The sequence below is a fragment of the Protopterus annectens genome, chromosome 13.part0 (genome assembly GCF_019279795.1).
Source record: "Protopterus annectens isolate FY-2018-M chromosome 13.part0, PAN1.0, whole genome shotgun sequence".
Lineage (NCBI taxonomy): Eukaryota > Metazoa > Chordata > Ceratodontiformes > Protopteridae > Protopterus > Protopterus annectens.
Genome location: NC_056747.1, coordinates 1,367,847,131 through 1,367,869,423, shown reverse-complemented (window position 1 = coordinate 1,367,869,423; position 22,293 = coordinate 1,367,847,131). Strand labels below are relative to the sequence as shown.

Below are 22,293 nucleotides of genomic sequence, written 5' to 3'. Positions count from 1 at the left end.
GATCTGTCAGAAGCTGAAAAGGACCAGTTTTTTGTTGGCCAATTTCTGCTGAAACGAGGGGATTGTACCTGTAAAAAAATCCTTGACCGTCTGCATAGACTTTGCCTTATCCTCCATCTTCTTTAAAACCTCTTCTGCTTTGACACCAAATAAAACATCCTGCTGTAAAGGTGCATCCAATAATTTTGCTTTAACATGATCAGGTAGGGTTTGTTCTTTTAACCAAGCATTGTCTACATATAACAGACCCAGTAACTGCTGCTCTACATGAAGCTTCCAATGAATCAAATCCACATTGTAAAGTATGTTTGCCCACCTGTTCAGCTGCATGCAACAGATCCTGCATTTCCTTGAATTCAGGCTGTTCAGAAAGTGTGCTCATTTTTTGTTTTGAGACATTAGGAATTGCTGATATTTCAGCATGTGAAACTGACAATTTAATGCTCTCATAGCCAGAGTAGTGGAGGTGTACATCTTCTTTCCCCATCTATCTAGGGCTCTGGAATCCCTTTCAGAGGGTACAGGAGTTTTAGCCATAGAGGCTTTAGCCCCTTTGGGACCCTAGGAAATTGTTTCTGGATCAGCAACAGGGCTTTTATAAAGGAATTTGTGTGAGTCAGGTACTCGGTAGTACCTGTCTGGTTTGGCTGGAGCAGGCGGTCGAGAGTCTGGATTTAGACTAGACTCTAAGTAAACATCGTCCACAATGTCTAAAACTGGAGGGATAGCAAGTGGTCTGTGCTGGGGTAGTAAAAGGAACTCTCGGAGCCTTTTCTTTGAATTAGAGTAGTCCAGTCCTTCCCAGTGGAAATGTTCCCTCATGGTGTATAAAGTTTCCCCAAAGGAGTAGTCTTCAGGGGGAGATGCTGAGGGAATAGATTCTTCAGCATCAGAGTCTTCATAAGGGGGAAAGTGTAATCCTTTTCCTCAGAAGAAGCTGAGGAAATTGAAACCTGGTCAGAGGAAGCATAATCCTCCTCTTGTCTTGGTCTTTTATCTGGAGGGGATGGGAACCCCTGATTAGGGTAATCAAATCTTCAGCCATCTTAAGCGTCTGTTTCTTAGGCATGGGGCCTTGAACCGTAGACTGATGTACAGTCTTTTTTGGTTTTAATGGAGTTTTAAGCTTAGCATAAGATTTAATGGTGAGTGTAGTCGGTCTGAAAACACCTTCTGCAACCGAAGGTGTTTCTACTGCACCGGGATCCCCTTCTGCTCTGGTGTCGGAAGGGCCTAATGAAGATGGCTGCGACGGTCTAGAACACTCCGCTTGAGAATTCGCAGCTGTCTGGGGTTCCAATTCTGCTGTTGTCAGGGGCTGCGTAGGCACCTCACTGAAAACCAGAGAGCCGGCGACACGCCCAGCAGAGGCCTCGGAATCTGGCTTGGTCCTAGGCTGCCTGTCCTTATCCTTGCGTTTTTTATGCATGCTAGTCGTCGGCTGCTCTGACAGCATGATATAATTAAATTTCCTACCAAAGTAATGTAAATGCGGTCAAAACGGCGTTTGATAGTACGTTTATTAAACCTAGCACAAAACCGACAACCTGTGACGTCGTGGTCTGGGCCTTGGCAAGGAATACAATAAGAATGGAAGTCCTTATGAGGTATTTGCTTCCCACAAGAAATGCAATTGTTAACTTTTTCTGACATCAGACTGAGGCAAGAAAAGGTTCCCAACGGGGTACTTAGCTTTATTGAAGACTTCGGACTGAAATTTTTCGTAAATCTCAGGTGTCGGCTCGACCGGCACTTGCGCGAATCCGCTTCTGCTTCGGCAATCGCGTGGCAAGAAAGACTGAAGAAAATGGCGTGGGATGCTCTTATATACCCTGGCGCACTGACGTCAGGAAGAAGTTTGGCGACAACTGACGCCGGACCAAGACTTTGGAACTCTGGCTGACTGCGGGACCGCCTGATGGCAGGATAACCCAAGTGTGATGACTGCAGCAGGGTAACATGATGAACATGTGCAAGGCCATAAAATTCACTAACAGTGGTACGAAAAACAAGCGATTCAAACAAGCAAAACAGATAATTTTGAAACTTGCTGTCACTCCATTAAAGAGCTTTGAGTGGGAGAAAAAGCAACCCCTCCAGCCATACAGTTCATTGTCAAATGTGGACTATAAGATGACTGAAACCTTGAAGTAAGGGAATATTTTTAAGTGGTGCAACCTAGGACTTGATATACACTTGCCACATTAACACCTGTACTTCTACTATGAGTACTGCACGAATACATCCATAGAACTTTCCAAAAGACATTCAAGGCAACTGCAAAAGGTATAGATTTTAAAGCTGGAGAGTCCAAAATCAGTACCAGGAGCAAGTCGCATCATCATCAATTCAAGACTGATCTGGCATTTTGTTGCTGCCCTTTAATATGACCATCAGAGAACACCTGCCCTATTGGTTTCAAAATCCTGTCATGCTCTCCATTGTTTCCACCAGAACAAGTCTGTCCTCCAAATGTCAGCATCCTTGTTACAACAGCATAATGCTATCCTCACCAGGACAGGTACCCTTGTTACTGTCGCTTAAAGTTATAGGACCATAAGAGATTACTAGGCTAATGGCCCCAGAGCACTTACAAGCCTAGGCAAGTTCAAACAGTGTTCCCAAGGGTGGCTGGTTCAAGCAGACACTACAATCAGCACCTATTGCCCCTGCCCAAGACGGATACAGGTGGAACCCCTGGAGTGAATTTCCTGTTACTCATCCAGTCATCCAAATTTTGCTTAAATAGGGCCAATGAGGGTTTGTTTAACATGAAAAGGAAGACTGTTCCAAAGGTGGAGTAACCTCTGAGACAAATCTGTCTCTCCAGCAAGTTCTGTTGATGACATATACCAGAGGTTAAGGTCCTTTGAGCAAGTGACTTGTGCCATTTGACTTGCGACTGTCCAGCATTTCCATTTAAGGGGTCAGAGACTGCTGTATATGCAAGGCACAGGTTGCTTCTGAGATGTCAGTATGACACAGAATAAAGTAACAATGACTTCAGTCTGTCCGCATAAGATCTTGAAGACCCTGAATTTTCTTTATAAGGCACCTTTGTGGTCTCTCCAATTGCCGCAGGTGTTTGGGAACAAATATACCAAAGGGGCATTGTACTCTATTATTGGCCTGATGAGGGAAAAGTACAGGGGGGTTATAACCTCTTTTTCTGAAGGCAAAGCCCTTACTTATGAGATCAGCAATATAAAATGCCCTTCTTACCACTGTGGAGACATGGTGATCGAAGGTAAGGTTGCTGTTGACTTGTGTGCTTAGGGTATTGCTATTGATGTGGTAGTTTGCAGGAACATCACCCTTGCCAAAGGGGATGATGACAGCGGTTTTTGCATCAGGTTTAAGACCATGACTCTGGCACCAGTCATTCTCCATAAGACCTCCTTGCTCGATGTTGACATTGGTAAGGCTTTCGATGATCCCTTCCAGCTTGCAGACATCAGCAAACTGTCAGCCACAGTCCTTTACTTTCAGCTTGTACTTCGGAGAAGTAGATTCTCAACAGTAGTTGTCCCAGAATGGATTCCTGTGGAAACACCACTGATTACGGGTCTGCTGGAGGAGGTGGAGTCCCCTATTTTGACTGTATGAGTTCCATCAGTGAGCCAGTTTGCAACCCACCTGACAATATACATGATAACCAAATGGTCAGTTTATCAATGATGTCCGAGTGGGGGATTGTGTCAAAGGCTAAGTCTAGATAGGCCATACGCACAGATTTGCCCTCTTCTAGGGCTTTGTGACTGTCTCAAAGTCCATCAAGTTTAACAGGCATGATTTTCCCTTGACAAAGCTAAACTAGGTGGGGTCAAGCATTTGGAGATTTTCTATACCTTTGTTAATGTACATGATGAGCCTTGCAGATAAGGCTGGCCAGGCTAATAGGTCTACAGTTGATGCACCCCTTTTATGCAAAGGGACGATGGTAGCCATTTTCCATTCTGTTGGGATGAATCCAGTGCTTCGGCTATGATTGAAAAGCATGCCCAATGTTGATGCCAATTCCTGTTTTAACCCATGTAGAACAGAGCCCAGGATGTTGTCTGATCCCACAGATGACATGTTTTTGGCCTTGGAGAGGGCATTTAAGACCTGCTCCTCAGAGATACTAGATGGGGACAGGTGTTACGGATGCTTTGGGGTATATGTGGTGGGGACAGGGGAGTGAAGTTTGCACTGAACCTATCAGCCAGCAGGTTTGCTATATCCACAGGTTCTACATATGTAGTACCATTAACTACAAGTTCAGCATAAATCTGGGCCTTACCTTTGAGGTTACGGATGTAACACCATCTTGTGGTTATCCTTAGTTAGGGGAAGCTAATTTGGATTCATAATTAGCTTTGGAGGACTTCACTAGGAGTCTTATTTGCTTGTTTAAGTTGCGGATGGAGTGTTTTCAGCTTTTAGACCATTCCACCCTACTCTTAGACAGCAATTTCTTTCTCCTATTGTACAGCCTATTAATGGCAGTTGCCCACCGGGCAGGGTTGTTTTTCCTTGAAGACATTGCTTTGGTTCTATCAATACGGTAGAGTCAATACAATTGTACAGGTGCTTGTATAAAGCATTGGTGTATAACTCAGCATAGGTGTTTGTTCCATCAGTAGGGTAGGGTAGGGGCTATGAAGCTGTTTATGCTGTCATGTAAGAGGTTGTAATTGGCCCTGGAGAAATTTTTTAGTCTAGTTGTTGCTAACAGGGGGGGTGGGGGGGTGGAGGTCTTGTGTTATAGTTACTTCTAGCGAGACTGACTTGTGGTCAGATTTCACAATAGATGGCCACACACTGGGCGTGGTGCAGTGATTCCTCCATGTTGATAAGTACCAGATCCAGGATGTTTGAGCCCCTTGTGGCTGTGTCATCCAGCTGATCCAGGGCATTGCAGTTAACGAATGCCAGGAACCTTTGGGTAAGTGAGTTAGAACACGTATAATTTACCCAGTCAATGGATGGGTAATTAAGGTCACCCAAAACCAGGATGTTTGGATGTTATCCTCACCAGGACGGGTATGCTTGTTCCTATCGCATAACATTATCCTCAGTGAGTGACAGGCTTTTATCTGTGGCTCACCCTACCAAACAATGTAATCCTCAACCCAGGACAGGCATCCTCAATCCCTGTCATATACAATGTAGCCCAAGCAGAACAGACATCCTTGTTAGTAGTGCACTAAACACCTTTCAGAACAGACATCCTTGTTAGTACTGCACTAAACACCTTTCAGAACAGACATCCTTGTTAGTACTGCACTAAACACCTTTCAGAACAGACATCCTTGTTAGTACTGCACTAAACACCTTTCAGAACAGACATCCTTGTTAGTACTGCACTAAACACCTTTCAGAACAGACATCCTTGTTAAAATGCACCAAACACCTTTCAGAATAGACATCCTTGTTGGGTACTGCACTAAACACCTTTCAGAACAGACATCCTTGTTAGTACTGCACTAAACACCTTTCAGAACAGACATCCTTGTTAGTACTGCACTAAACACCTTTCAGAACAGACATCCTTGTTAGTACTGCGCTAAACACCTTTATAGAATTATCACTTGTGACATTCAAGCCATATCAACAAGTTCACATTTACAAACCTTATACATCACCTTTTTGTATATCCTATAATGGGAGGAAGTTTTTTTTGGGGGAATTAAAAAACTGCGTGTGTTTAATTCGCTCCTATGAACAAGATATCTGTGATGGCTGAAAAAATTTTCCCAAGTTTACGGAAATTCCTAGGTGAACACACAGTTGAAGAGTATAGTCTCTGGCCTGTAGTAGTTGACGCTGGGTGGTGGCAGAAAGGAGCCAGTCGTCCAGATACGGAAACACCTGGAATCCTTGGCGTCTCAAGTGGGGCGCTACCACTGCCATGCATTTGGTGAAGACCCTGGGGGCTGAGGTCAGACCAAAGGGCAGGGCTCAATTTGAAAGTGACTGGCCCCAGCGGCAAATGATCTCTGGATGCCCTGGCCATTTTGATGTGGTAGTGCATCCTTCAGATCTATGAGCACATCCAGTCGCCTTCTGTAAGAATGGAAGGATCGATTGAAGCGTGACCATTGAACTTTTCTTTCTTGGAAGGTATTGAGGTGCTTAGGTCCAGAATGGGCCTCCAGTCCCCTGTTTTCTTTGGAACTAAAAGAACCTTGAGTAAGTCCGAATCCTTGCTGGTCCGCTGGGACTGGTTGGATGACTCTTTTCTAGCAGCTTTGAAATTTCTATAGCTGCTGGCTCTCAGAGGGGGCGGTACATCTGGGAGTCTTTTCTTTGGAATGGGATGGGATAGAAAGGGTATGTTGTAACCTCTGGTAACCACGCTTTTACCCACTTGTCTGTAGTTATGTTTTGCCAGGCCTGAGGGTATAAAGCTGCGACCCCGACTGCCTCCAGAGCAGGACAGTCGGGCCTCCTCTCAGGAGTGCTGGAAAGGTTTACCAGGAGTGTATCCCTGTCACCTTGATGCTGCGGACCCTCTGCCGCCGGGGCGGCGCTTCCACCTCTGCCCCTCCTCTGCCTCTAGAGGGGCATCACCCTGTGTGCCTGGGAAAGACCCTTTGGGGGTTTTGAAACCACTTTTTTCCACCACGTTGCCCTTTGGGGTCGGTCTGGTTGGGGTGGAAAACGGACCCCGACAGCAGACAGAGTCTTTCCCTCCTGTTCACACGGGGAAGGGTCTCCTTTACTTTGGGGCCAAAGAGAGTGGCACCGTCAAATGGGCGTTAGTAAAGGAAGACTTGAAGGCTTCCAATGAACATAAGCGCATCCAGGATTGTCTAAGAGCAATCGCTGAAGCTGCTGCCCTACTCGAACCTTCGCTGAGAAATCAGCCTCATGGATGAGTTCACAATGGATGTAAGGGTATTAGTTGCGCTGTCACTTTTCTGAGACAGCAGCATCTGTAGTACCCTGGAGGGTATCTCCCAACTCTTTGACTAGATCCCCCTGTAGTGGGTAAAATGGGTCAAATAGTTCAGGGATCGCATGGAAAAAGCCGCTGAACTAAAAATCGCTTCCCATACCTGTCCATAGTCCTAGAATCTTTATTAGGGGGGTGGACAGATGAGAAGATTCCCACATCTCCTTTTCGTGGGGTGCCACCACCATAGCCCACTGGAACTCCTTTTTTTAAGTAGGTCTTGTCCTGAGGTGCAGTGATATACTTATTGGTTTCCTTGGGACTGGTTCCACTGTGTCAGGAGCCTCCCTTGAGCAATAAGTTCCATTAATTGGGCGGAGTGACCCAGGAGGAAGAAGGGCGAGCACCAAATGCCTCCAACAAAAATGACTCATCCTCAGAAGGGGAAGGGAGTGCCAGTCACCTCTCTGTTTCAGGATCTCCAATATGTCAAAAGAGACATCTTCTGAAGGTGACTTAGGGGACCCTTCTGACTCATCTAAGTCAGTATCGGATGTCAAGGATTCTTGTGGAGAATCCAAGTGTCTCCTCTTACACAATCTTTTCCTAGGGACTTCTTCGTGGGGAGCATCCGAAGAAGCCTCCGAGGAAGAGGGGGCACCCTCCAGGGGTGGCTGAGACACTGGTGCTCGACGCTTGGATGTGGCCGTGGGTGCAGAGGAGGATAACGGCCCTTTATGGGGAGGAGAGGTTGCTTCCACTGATGTGGTTGTCTGGGTAGACAACACCTTCCTCATTGGTCGAGCCCCGGGTCTCGAATCGAAGAATCTCCCGGTTCAAGAAATGGGAAGAATCCCGAAACAGGCACGAAAGGGATCGACCCGAGGACGGAGCGAATCGATCCGGGCCCAGGCCCGAGGAAGAGTCGGAACCAACGTTGGTTCGACTATCGGCCCCGGAACCAAGGACAGATCGTCGGCTCGAGACTCGGTACGGTCCGACGGAGTCGAGGTGAGAGGAACAGACCGAGAAAGGACGGTTCTGGACCGAGGGCTCCACAATCAGAAGATCAACCTCTTCCGGCTCCAAAGACTGGACAGGTCTCGGAGGAGGAATGGATGGAGACAATGGGAGGCCTTCAAGTTTCGACACCAACTGGGTGGAAACTGAAATAAGTTTGGACAGGGCCGAATGCTCCAATAACTTCTGCACCACCGATCCACATCTACATCGGAGAGTTTGGAAGAAGAACGGGTCAAGGAACCAAGACGGAGCCGACCTCAATAAAGTCGATGGAGGAGCTCCATCACCGGTTCCAAGACTCGAGGCTCAGGAACCGACACCAGTTGAACACTCGGCCCAAGTCTGTGGAACCGGTGATCTAACTTTTGAAGAGCTCGAGCCGATGACTTGGGCTCCGGCGCTTCGATTCCTTGAGGATTTTGCCTGGTCAGAAGCATCCAGAGCCTCCTGAAAGGAAGGTTTTAATAATCCTCTGTCCATGAGTTTCCGCCTATCTGTCATGACCCTCCCACTAAAAGAGTGACAGATTGAACAGTCCTCTTGTAAGTGGAGAGGGCCAAGCAGTAGACACAGGAACTATGGTTGTCAGTCACTGACATTTTTGGCCACACTGACAACGCTTAAAACCTGATTTCACTTTATCAGACATTTTACAAGTAAGATAGAGTCAAGTCCAGTATAAGAGTCAAATCCGGTGAAAAAGTCAAATCCGATTTAAATGTCAGTCCGGTTGTCAAATTTAAGTAGGGTTGGTAGGCCCCAAAAACTCTAACCAATTAATAAACTTAAGGTACCGAGAATTCAACCTACTCATACACACATACACTCAGTATATCAAAATTACTATTAGAACAAATTTTCCAATAAAATATAACAAAAAAGTTATATCTTATCTCAAGATGCTCGAGCTAGCTCCCAGCGATGACCAGCAGCGCAAACTAGATCTGAGGTAAAGGCAGAGGGATTGTGGGTATTAGATTGTCTCGAGCTTCTCATGCAGAGCTTGTAGCGACGGAGCCGAGGATCGGCTCCGAACCCATGTGTAAGAACAAACGGCGAGATTGAACACTATCACATTACAATATAATAAAATTAAATAGAATGAAGTGAAGTAGGGATAGACCTAAACATAAGCTCAGAAGCATAGTCAGGTTTTATCCTGGTTCATTGCTCCTAATAACTGTTCTACTATACTAAATGTACGCTCTATCGATATATAATATATTCTATGGTATCAACGCCATAGTGATTCTGCTGATGGTAGGCAATCTCAAGGTTTATATTGTGTATATTTAAATGAATATATATTTATATAAAAAATAACCTAAAAAACGTGTACATCACATTTTATAATATTATATAATGTTAACTATCAATTCATATTTCTATCACTAATGTCTTGGGCAATATCAAATGACCCTCAATATTGGAAATATAACATATGATCAAGGGTAGTTCAAAAAATAATTCACGTTGAATTTTTATTGATTTTCTATCTCATAATGTGAATCCATATGATGTGCTGCTCTTATGTCTAATAATAATATTGTCCTTTCTTAATTGTGCAGTAGCAATGGCACCATCAAGTAAACATAAGTCTGTAGCTATAGTCATGTTTTTATCCTGGTCTATTGCTCCAATAACTGTTCTCATATACTAACAGCGTTCTATCGATATAACATTATATTCTATGGTATCAACGCCATAGTGATTCTGCTGATGGTAGGCAATCTCAAGGTTTATATTGTGTATATTTAAATGAATATATATTTATATAAAAAATAACCTAAAAAACGTGTACATCACATATAATATATAATTTAAAAATAATTCAATTTTTTTTTAATGTTTCAAAATTTAAAGACCCCCAAAATTGGAAATTTTAAAAGTAATCAGCACTATTGCAGCATGCACCATTTTTGAATGTGATGGGGAAGTAAAAACATTCTCAGGACCAATACAACATATGCTACTGCGGAATGTGATGACGGAAGGGAACATTCTCAGCACAAATTCAGCATGTGCCACTGTGGACTGGGATAGAGGAATGGCTAATGCAGCATGCATCATTTTGGAATGAGATGGAGGAAGGGCTAACATTCTGAGCACTAACACAGCATGTGCCACTGTGGAATAGGATGGAGTAAGGGATGACATTCTGAGCACTAATGCAGCATGTATCACTGTGGAGTGGGATACAGAAATAGCTAACATTCTGAGCACTAATGCAGCATGTGCCACTGTGGAATAGGATGGAGTAAGGGATGACATTCTGAGCACTAATGCAGCATGTGCCACTGTGGAATAGGATGGTGTAAGGGCTAACATTCTGAGCACTAATGCAGCATGTGCCACTGTGGAGTGGGATACAGAAATAGCTATCATTTTGAGCACTAATGCAGCATGTGCCACTGTGGAATAGGATGGAGTAAGGGATGACATTCTGAGCACTAAAGCAGCATGTGCCACTGTAGAGTGGGATACAGAAATAGCTAACATTCTGAGCACTAATGCAGCATGTGCCACTGTGGAATAGGATGGAGTAAGGGATAACATTCTGAGCACTAATGCAGCATGTGCCACTGTGGAGTGGGATACAGAAATAGCTAACATTTTGAGCACTAATGCAGCATGTGCCACTGTGGAATAGGATGGAGTAAGGGATGACATTCTGAGCACTAAAGCAGCATGTGCCACTGTAGAGTGGGATACAGAAATAGCTAACATTCTGAGCACTAATGCAGCATGTGCCACTGTGGAATAGGATGGAGTAAGGGATAACATTCTGAGCACTAATGCAGCATGTGCCACTGTAGAGTGGGATACAGAAATAGCTAACATTCTGAGCACTAATGCAGCATGTGCCACTGTGGAATAGGATGGAGTAACATTCTGAGAACTAATGCAACATGTGTCACTTTGGAATGGGATGGAGGAAGGGCTAACATTCTGAGCACTAACGCATGTGCCACTGTGGAATAGGATGGTATAAGGGATAACATTCCGAGCACTAATGCATCATGTGCCGCTGCAGAATAGGATGGAGCAAGGGATAATATTCTGAGCACTAATGCTGCATGCGCCGCTCTGGAGTGGGATACAGAAATAGCTAACATTCTTTTTTTTTTTAAAACAAGTTTATTGTTTTTAACATATAAAATAAATATAACAATTTTATACAAGTAATTAAAATAGAAATGATTATAACATTCAATAAAATAACCAAAGTATTTACAAAGACATCCACTACAATCAAATCAATTAATTAAACTAAAATACCATGCTATTGAAGTTAAGATTTTTTTAACAAATTTTGTAAAGTATCCCATATAATATAGTAAGATGTTTTTCTAGTAGTTCTTGATTTTATTGTCATCAATTCCATATGGCACACTACAGTCATAACATTTTTAAATTCATTAAACGAAGGAGGCGTATCTGAAATCCAATTTCTGCTTATTATTTTTCTAGCCACTGCTAGAATAGACCATAACAAGGGAAGCTTAACCTTTTTAACACTTTGAGGTACAGGAGTGTTGAATAATATAAGAGATTTAGAAATAATGAAATTATCTGTAAAAAGAGCCTGCAAAAAATCATTGATTGACTTCCAATATTCTTTCAATTTTATACAGTCATAAAACATATGTGCCCAATCAGCATTAATTTCTACATTACATCTTTTACATAGATTGTCTTTATTATTTATTTTATTCATCATCAAAGGATCTATATAAAAATTTCCAAGTAAAAAGTCTCCAGATAATGGAAGAAGTAGTTTTATAGGCAGATTCCAATATATATTGTTTATCTTGTTGATTTGGTAATTCACCATTAATGGAAGTAAAATAATTCCAATAGGTATCTACATTGTAATAAGTTTCTTCTCTAATAATTTTATGTATGTATGAAAGCTTACCTTTATCAAAAACTTTATGTTGTAAATTTAATATCAAGTAATCAATCAGTGTTGGAATAGATTCTTTAACTGTTATGGATATTAAATCAATTTTATTAATGAGATGTTGTCTAAAGGTCTGAACTTCTAACCAACAAGTTTCTCTCATATCAAATTCTTGTTTTAAGAAGTCTAAACTTTTAACTTTATAATCAGACAGCAACTGATACCAGTACTTTAGATCATTTTCTGTGACTAAATGAGTTCTTTCAGAAGTGAATGACAAAAGCATACCTCGTGTATACATTATAGGGAATATACATTATAGGGAATATAATAAAGTTCCATTCCTTATACTTAGGATGCATGAATATAAAATTACAATAACTAATAATAATGTTTAATGGATAACTAACTATATATTTTGGTGTAATAGGTGAAGTACAGAATTCTTTTAGTAACCATAGCATGGAGTTATTTACAATCATATTTTATGTGTTAAAGAGATTTTCATGAAGTGAATACTAATTAGTTCCCAATAATCTTTCCATTTTGCAACATATGACTGATCTATTAACAAAGTAATAACTTTTATAATAGAAGAGATAGTATATAAAAGTTAAAGTCTGGAAAAGAAATGCCCCCTTGAGACCAGCTATTAGTATGTTTCTTTAATGCAATCCTAGGTCTATTAGGTGCCCATAGGAAATTTAACATTAGTGTATTCAATTTCTTGATAATTATTTTTGTAGGTGGGAGTATTATTGATTGTATTAAGTATAATATCTTGGGGAATATTATCATTTTAATAATTGTAAGTCTCTTCCATAGTAAAAAACATATTATTCCAGGTATTGAAAAGAGTTTGTATATTAAGAAGACAGGTATTATAATTATTATGTATAACAGATTTGATATCTTTAGTTAATATTATATCTAGATAAGTTATCTGACCTGAATTGGGTATATATTTACTAAAATCACTAATGAGAACATTTTTTCGTGTATATATAGGTAGTATTTTAGTTTTTTCTTCATTGAATATTAAACCAGAAATATTTTTAAAATTCATCATTTTATCAAATAGGGACTGCATAGAAGAATTAGATCCTGCTGATGTAATTAGAACATCTACAAAAAGTTGAATTTTAGATGTTGTATTTTCATCTATTTCAAATCCCTCTATATCAGTACTGTTGCTGATCAAATTAGCCCAAGGCTCCATTATTAAAGTAAATAATAGTGGAGAGAGTGGACACCCTTGTTTTGTACCTTTTAAAATGGGTATTTTTTGTGAGACATATGTTCCTATCTTAATGTAAGCCAATGCTCCTTTATATAGATGTTCAATTAGATTTACAAATGCATCTGAGAATTTTGTGCACTTCAGTAAGGTAAAGTAGTCCCAACTTACTGAATCAAATGCTGAACTTATATCGAGACTAATAAGTGTTAAATCTTTCTTTTTCCTATTTGCAAAATCAATTAACGTTAAAGTTATCCTTATATTATCAAAAGTATTTCTATTTACAATGAAGCCTGTCTGATCTATATCTATAATGCCTGGGATGATTGTCTTCAATCTATCAGCAAAAAATACTCAAACATTTTATAATCAACATTAAGTAATGAAATGGGTCAATATGAAGTGCATCTAGTTGGATCTTTATTGGGTTTCAAAATTGGCGAAATAAATGTGTATTGCCAAGATGGGGGAGTTATTAGCTCATTTTGGGCCAAAATAAAAACCTTATGTATTAATGAGTATGTACTTTTAGAAAGAATTTTATATATCTCTGATATAATACCATCATTACCTGGTGCTTTGTTTGATTTAAGCTTGTTTATTTGTGTAACAACCTCTGTATATGTAATACTTTATCCAATAGTTTAGTCTGTTGTTTATTAAGTTTTTATTCATGTTTGTAGTTATAAATTCCTTTATTTTATCTTTAGGTTCCATGTTAATGTTATTATGATTAATTTTGTGAAAGTGATTTCTAAATTCATCTAATATTTCTGGTAGACTAGAAACATTCTTCTTTTTCCTTAGAGAGAAAATTTCTTTGATATGATTTTGCTTATTCAACCTTTTTGTTTTATTCTTAAGTCTATGCAAGTATTTGGGACTTATTGAGTAAGACAAAAACTTGTATTTCTCTAAAGTTATTTTAACTTTATGAGTTAAAATTTCTTTGTATTTCTCATTTAGTTTGTTTATTTCTTCAATGACTTTTTTGTCCATAATATTTTCTTTATTATTATGCTTATAAGAGTCTAATTTACTTTGAATATCTAATAATTCTTTATCCCAAGATTTCCTTTTATTATTATACCATCTGATACTTTGTCCATATAGATATGATTTTAAAGCATCCCAGACATAAACAATGGAGACTTCAGGAGTATTATTTACGTCTAAAAAATGTTGCATTTCTGAAAGTATATAATCTTTATAGTCTTTTAGTTGAGTTAGGTATGCTGGTATCCTTTTGATCTGAACATTGTAAGTACTTTTTATCATGAACTCAAAGACAATTGAATTATGATCTGATATAGGACACAAAATGATTTTAGAGTTAACTAACTCTGTTACCATCTGGTTAGAAATAAAGACTCTATCTATTTTTGAATAAGTTTTATATCTGTTAGAAAAAAAGGTGTATGGTAATGATTTTGAGTCTGATTATTAACATCATTTAAATGATAAGAATTAACAAAATCCTTTAAATGTTTTGCATTAGATGTAATTTTCCTTTTTCCTATAGTAGTAGTATCTTTTTCATGTAGGACACAATTAAAGTCACCTGCTAAAATAATATCTCCTGTAGAGAATGATATGATCTTATTAAGATGGTATTTCACTGTGTTAATACCAATTCCTGGTATCCAATATACATTGATTAATGTATATGTCTTTCCATTAATTTGTATTGTAACCATACAAAACATTCCTTTATCATCTTTATAAGACTTAATAGTTTTAGGAATGAGCATACTTTTATTCCATAAAATAGCCACACCTCTTTTTTTCTGTGTGTGCTCTGAACTAACTAATACTGCATATTTATTTGTGTCTAATTTATCAATATATTTTTTCAAGAGATGTGTTTCTTGAAGGAATACTAAGTTGGCCTTATGTAAATTAGTGTATCTCATTAAGCTTGCCCTTTTACATGGATTATTCAGTCCATTAATGTTTAAAGAAATTCCTTTTAGGGAAGTCATTTGGCATTTTTAAAACACATAAAATTTATAATCAGAATAACAATTAACAAAATAAGTAGTGTTATACCTCCTCCTTTAGGTGTACCATTAAATATAGCTGTATTTATTGAAACTCTTATGGGATTTTGTATAAGCTTCAATTTTGTTTGTAGTGACAATGAGCTTACAAAATGTATTGTGGATGTCAGAACTATACACAAACAACAATAAACAAAAGAAAATAATATAAGGATTAAACCTTGCACCCAGCCTGGAGTTAAAAACTCCAACTTTGAGTAGCACATACCACTCAAGTTAACCCCCTACCCTAAGCAGCAGTACCTCAGCTGCCACCTTATCAATTTAATACTAGTTATTATTAACTAAAGTTAACATCTTTCAATTAGATTATCTAGTAAGACAAAGCTAAACATTAGATAAATCAGCATCATATAAACAAATAGAAACTTTTAAAAACAATTCATACTGCTATGTACATCTATTTAATATAATACATTTATAATCAAATAACATTCAAATAAACTTGATATTAGGAACCAAGAAGAGAGAGAGAAATAAAAGAAGCGAGAGAGAGAGAGAAAGAGAAAGAAAAAAAAGAGGGCATATCTACATATTAATTTATTTAAAGTTTGCAAAAATAAGTTCTGATGTTCATTTAAAGTCAATAACTTAGGCTATTATGGTTCAGACATTACATATATTAAGATGTACCTATTTTCTGTCATAGAAATGCAGTTAACAGCTTCTAAAAGACTTTAAATTACTTGCATCAAAGCTTTTTTCTTATACTTATTATTGCCAGTAAAATAAAATATTTATGTTCATAAAAATGGTTACAAATCATACTGCATAGCTATGCAAATTCCCAGATATACTTGCATTATTGTGAAGAAAGCCATCTGTATTTTATATATCTGAACTGCTGCTTTAAAATATGTCACATGACAACTTCTTTTAAGATAAAACCATAATGATATTTATGCTTGTCAGTTAGATAAGTCAAATGAATTGTAGCATTGTATATTTTTAAATCATAAGTATTTACATACATTAATATGTTACAGTCAAGTAAACTTTCAAAGACATATGTATATATGTTTTACTTTCTATGCCTTCTAAAATATCACATTTGCTTACTATGGGATACTGAATCATTTAAAATCATTATAACTTTCATATTTTATAAATTATAACATGAATAAGTAAGTAATTATAAAAAATAACTCACATTTAAATGTTATAGAGTTCATTTTCCATCGCAGAGTCGCATTTGCAGCAGTTCTTCTTGAATCTGCGATGTGTCAGTGTGAATTCAGGGGTCAAAGTTCAAACTGACTGTATTCAGCTTCTCTGCGCGAATTCTGAGTGTTGAAGCTTTTAAAACAACTCGAGGACACTATTCACGAGGTAACCCACATCCCAAATTGTCTCCCTTAACATTCTGGCGGGAATTTTGATAAATGCAAGTGACTGACATTCATTTAGTAATATAAATGAAACTAAACAGAGCAAAACCTTCGCGAAGTATTTTACAAGTTATTACAGCCTCCATGACAGTGAAACTAAGCCCACAGTTATTAATAAATAATACAATTATGTCCCTATTCAATTTTTTATACAAATCTTATTATTTGCCTGTATCAGTAATATCAAAAGCATGTAAATGTACTTATAGAAAAGAAAAAGAGAGAGAAAAAAAAAAAAGAGAGTAGAAAATAAAAAGAGAGTAAGAGAAGAAATAGAAAAATTAAAAAGAAAGCTATAAAAAGTATCTACAGTGGAATATTACTTGCTGTTTATATTAATAAAGATAGATATGAAACATATTATTTACTACTATTTAGTTCTAATTATTAGTAATTAAAGCATGACAGATTATTTGTAAACAAGTATAAGCAATAGAATCATGGGAAAATAATTAGCAACAGTATTTAAACAGCACATATACTTTTTTACAAGGAATTAATGTTATTATTCCACTTATCATATTTTCATTACACTTCTCTCCCTGCCCTCCCCCACCCCTTACTGAATGCATAATCTAAAAAGAATGTCATTACTTAAAACAAAAGAAAAAAAATGTATCACATTACTAACCTTGAGTCTCTTTGTCACAAAGAGAAACAGATTGATTGATAGCTTGTTATTAGTTCCTCAGACATTTTGACTATTTATGAAACAAAAACAGTTCTTTGTACACAGAAAATAACTTTGATTAAATCTTTTTCAGAATATTTGTGGCTTTCTGAAAATGTAGTAACTGTATTTAAGAAGATTAATAGTGAAGAAAAGAGAGAGAGAAAAAAAAGAAAAAACATAGAACAAGTCATTTGTTTTTTAGTCTTTTTTTCTTCTCTGAAGTCTTCCATGAAGCTTCTGTTGCCAACCTCTTTAATGAAGGACTAGCCCATTCCATTTCCTCTATTTTATCCAAAATCTTATTTTTTGATAAACAGCAATGCAGAGTCTAAGTCTTCAAAAATTCTGGGGCCATCAGGAAGAAAGATTTTTAGTTTGGCAGGAAACAGAAGGTAGGTTTTAAACTGTGCTTTCTTAAGCTCTCTTATTAATGGCAGAAAAACTTTTCTTTTAGTTATTACCAAGGAAGAATAGTCATTGTCAAAACGCACAGTTGCCTCATTAATTTTAACAGGTGCTTTAGCCCAAGCAGATTTAAGTACCATCTCTTTATCAAAAGATGATAGAAATCCAACTATAACTGATCTAGGATACTTTTTGTTAGAGTTAGAATTAGATATGGATCTATGGGCTCTTTCGATACCAAAAGAAAATGCTTCTGGCAAGTCTAAAGTTTTAGGGAGCCATGTATTTAAAAAAGAAGTAATATTGTTACCTTCAATATTTTCTGGCAGTCCAAAAATCCTAATGTTATTATGCCTAGATCTATTTTCCAGGTCAAGTTTAGTTTGTAGATGTGTGTTCTGTTTCAGCAAAAACTCAATGTTGATTTCTTCTTCTTGGATTCTATTCTCCATGTCATTTACAGTCTCTTATATGCCTGTAATCTGAGTCTTCTGTTGTTGCAAGTCTATATGTAACAAATCTATTTGTTTTGTAGTTTTTTCTATGAAGGTATCAATTTTAGTATCCAGTTTATCCATTTTGGCAGTAAGTTGCTGGATTGTAGATATCAGAGACTGAAGTTCTTTCTTGATGCTGGAATATTGAGAATTTGTCTTACTGGAACTCATTTCAAACAGAGGAGCTGACAGAAAAATTTCCAAGGTGTTTTCTGACAGGAATATTACTAAAATTCTCTTTCTTTTTTAGATATTATTTAAGAAATAGATATTACAAACGTATTTAGAAAGAAAATTACTTCACAAATTAATTTTTAAAGTAATTATTTACTGTCAGTGCTGTGAAATTGGTGGAGCTGAAGAAATCTGCTGCTATCCTGTGTTCATCCTTGGCCACGCCCCCTCAAGAAATAGCTAACATTCTGAGCACTAATGCAGCATGTGCCACTGTGGAATAGGATGGAGTAAGGGATAACATTCTGAGCACTAATGCAGCATGTACCGTTGTAGAAGAGGATGGAGTAAGGGATAACATTCTGAGCACTAATGCAGCATGTACCGTTGTAGAAGAGGATGGAGCAAGGGATAATATTCTTAGCACTAATGCAGCATGAGCTTCTGTGGACTGGGATACAGGAATGGCTAACATTCTGAGCACTAATGCAGCATGTGCCACTGTAGAATAGGACGGTGTAAGGGATAACATTCTGAGCACTAATGCAGCATGTGCCACTGTGGAATAGGATGGAGTAGGGGATAACATTCTGAGCACTAATGCAACATGTGCCACTGTAGAATAGGACGGTGTAAGGGATAACATTCTGAGCACTAATGCAGCATGTGCCACTGTGGAATAGGATGGAGTAAGGGATAACATTCTGAGCACTAATGCAGCATGTGCCACTGTGGAATAGGATGGAGTAAGGGATAACATTCTGAGCACTAATGCAGCATGTGCCACTGTGGAACAGGATGTTGTAAGGGCTAACATTCTGAGCACTAACGCAGCATGTGCCACTGTGGAATAGGACGGAATAAGGGTTAACTTTCTGAGCACTAACGCAGCATGTGCCACTGTGGAATAGGATGGTGTAAGGGATAAAATTCTGAGCACTAATGCAGCATGTGCAGCTGTGGAATAGGGTGGTGTAAGGGATAACATTCTGAGCACTAATGCAGCATGTACCGTTGTAGAAGAGGATGGAGCAAGGGATAATATTCTTAGCACTAATGCAGCATGAGCTTTTGTGGACTGGGATACAGGAATGGCTAACATTCTGAGCACTAATGCAGCATGTGCAGCTGTGGAATAGGGTGGTGTAAGGGATAACCTTCTGAGCATTAATGCAGCATGTGCAGCTGTGGAATGGGTTGAGGCTTATGATAGTATAATTGAATCAGCTTCGACTCTGATAAACACAACTGAATTAAACAAGATGATCTGGTCAGCTTCACAACTAAAGAGAGAGAGAGACTTTTCTAGGTCTGGTTACTGATGAAGCTATATTTCAGCACCCTTAAACAGCAGCACACACACCCACAAACTCAAACCTCGGGTCAGTATACTTTTAATAAGGCAAAGCTAATGTCAAGAAACTGCATCACTTAGGACTTGCTACCCCATGACAGTATATCCAAACACATACTGTTACTCTATTGGTACCCCCTTAACAGTGTACACATTACCTGTTCGAATCCTGGTTCATTGTGGTATGGGTTCTCGGTCATCAACGACTGGATTGAGATAAGGACCGAGGAGATACTTTGTGCTGGACTCCATGCTGGACCTGTCCATGTGCTGAAAAATAAGGAATAGTGAAAGTCATGTATCTAAATCAGAACTTATTTTTGCTTAACAATGTTTAAAGAACAAGGCTGCAGGCTATATTCTTCAGCCGATACCACCTCACAATCACTTGCCATAAAGAATTTTCTTTGCAGGTAACTTGCAGTTTTCATAATAGTGGAGAACATAAGCCAGTGTGGCCTGCTATTTAATGGACATCAATGTGGAGGAGAAAGAACACATGGTGGAATAGTCAGGCAAACTAAAACCGCACTGCTTTATGAAAGCCTGGCAAGAGAACCAAACAGCTGTATCCAGTCTGTATATTACATGAGCCACTAAGTGGCCATGACAATACTAAATTACAGAAACTAAGAGTGCTAACAGCCAGTCAACTTTAGCAATGGCATAGTATCTGAAATGGAAGAAAGGCAAGTATGGGTTATGCTATAACTCGCTACAGTAGAACTACCACCAAAGTAACGGGATTCTTTACTGAACTGTATTTCACTACAAACAACGGTCTTAGCTGTACTTTTACAAAATAAGAATTCTCTACTGAAAGAAACACACATTATGGCTGGAAAATGCTGCAAATATTAACTAAGCCAGTGTGCATGCACTGAGAAAAGTACAGTTGTGTACACTTACCATAAATGTAGATGTTTGAGTGTATTCACTGTTGCAGTCATCACACTTGGGTTATCTGCCTGCAGGTAGCCCTCAGTCGGCCCAAATACCAGACACTTAGTATTTCTGTGTCGGTTGCTGTCGTTTCAGGACTGATGTCAGGTTGTCAGGGGTATAAAAAAGTACAGTTTTGTACCTACCATAAATGTAGATGTCCGAACAGGATAGCATCTGCAGTCCTTACAAATGGGTTGTCCTGTCGTCAGGCAGCCCTTCGGTCGGCCGGATTCCAAAGTCTGGGTCTGGCCTCGGCTGGTGTCGCACTTCACCCGACGTCATAGCTGCAGTTCTTCGGGTATAAAGGCATCAGCCGATGCCATTTTCCTCAGTGTTTCTTGCCCCAGATGCCAGTTGCCCTCTTGGATAGCTAAATTTTTGGATAAATGCCAATGTTTCCAAATAGTAGAAGGCAAACACAAAAATAATCATGTATGTACATATATACAAACAAATACACCATAAGAGATCCCCAGCTAGCTATTAGGTGGGCAAATACCCTAGGAGTACCACAGAGGGAAGGAGGGTAATCCTGACTGCAGATGCTATCCTGTTCGACATCTACATTTATGGTAGGTACAAAACTGTACTATGTCCTTCAAGGATGCATCTGCAGTCCTACAAATGGGTAGAATACCATAGCCAAACTAGGGAGGAGGAAGAAGAAATTATGGTGTAGTTAGGATCCCTTGCAAAACAGCAGTGGCAAACCCTGCTCGGGATCTAGAGTATAATGGTAAGTTATAATGCTTGGCAAATGTATGCACGGAGGTCCAAGTAGCAGCCTCTATAATGTCCTTGGTAGCCACTCGTAAGAAAGCTGTGGTAGTGGCTGTAGCCCTTGTAGAATGAGGCCTTATGTTCTGTGGAATTTGCTTTCCATGGTAGGAGTAACAGAATCTAATGCAATTTCCTATCCACTTGGAGATTGTGTGGAAATTGCTTTTCCTTCCCTTCCTGTTGCATATGCTACCAGAAGCTGGTCAGATTTTCTATTGCCCTTGGTTCTGTCCAGGTAGTAGCGTAACTGTCTATGTACATCCAAGGTATGCAGCAGTCTTTCCCCCCTGTTCTGTGGATTGGGAAAGAAGGTAGGTCGGTGGATTGCCTGGTTTAAAGACACTCTGGATACCACCTTAGGCATAAATGTAGGATTAGTTCTCATGGACACTCTATCTTGATGGAAGATTAGGAAGGGTTGTACTGCCATTAAAGCCTGTAGTTCAAACCCTTCTTGCTGAGGTAATTGCCAGCAGGAAAGCAGTTTTCCAGGATAGGTGTTGAAGATCTGCTGTTGCTGCTGGTTCGAAAGGGGGAAGTGTCAATTTTTCTAGTACAAAGTTCAAGTCCCATGCTGGTACTGGTGGTTTCCTAGGAGGTTTTACATTCTTAATTCCTCTCAGAAACTGCCTGAGTAGAGGATGCGAAAAGACAGGTGGATCGAAGCTGTATTCTTCAGAAATAGCTGATGCATGTATTTTGATGGAGGAATAGGACAGGCCTGTATGGAAAAGCTCTGCCAAACACTCCAGGATGTTGGCAATGTCTACCTTTGACACATCTTTGCCCCTGTCGGTACTCCAAATGAGAAACCTTTTCCATTTTCCTGCATAGTTCCTTCTTGTTGAGGGTCTGCGAGCCTCAAGGATAATGTCTTTAACCCTTTGGGATAAATCTGGGTTAGTTGCTCTTATGTAATGTTCCAGGCAGTCAGTTGCAGAGTTTTCAGGTTTGGATGCAGGATGTTGTA

The 22,293-nt window shown here is 39.0% G+C and overlaps 1 protein-coding gene across 1 annotated transcript in view; it reads right to left on the bottom strand.

The window, feature by feature from the left end:
- Positions 1 to 22,293, bottom strand: part of UBE2Z (ubiquitin conjugating enzyme E2 Z) — a 635,363-nt gene that overhangs the window by 261,064 nt on the left and 352,006 nt on the right. Inside the window, exon 4 of the mRNA XM_044055394.1 lies at positions 19,757 to 19,868. Within this exon, the coding sequence (XP_043911329.1) occupies positions 19,757 to 19,868 (112 nt within the window). The remainder of the gene's footprint in view (positions 1 to 19,756; positions 19,869 to 22,293) is intronic.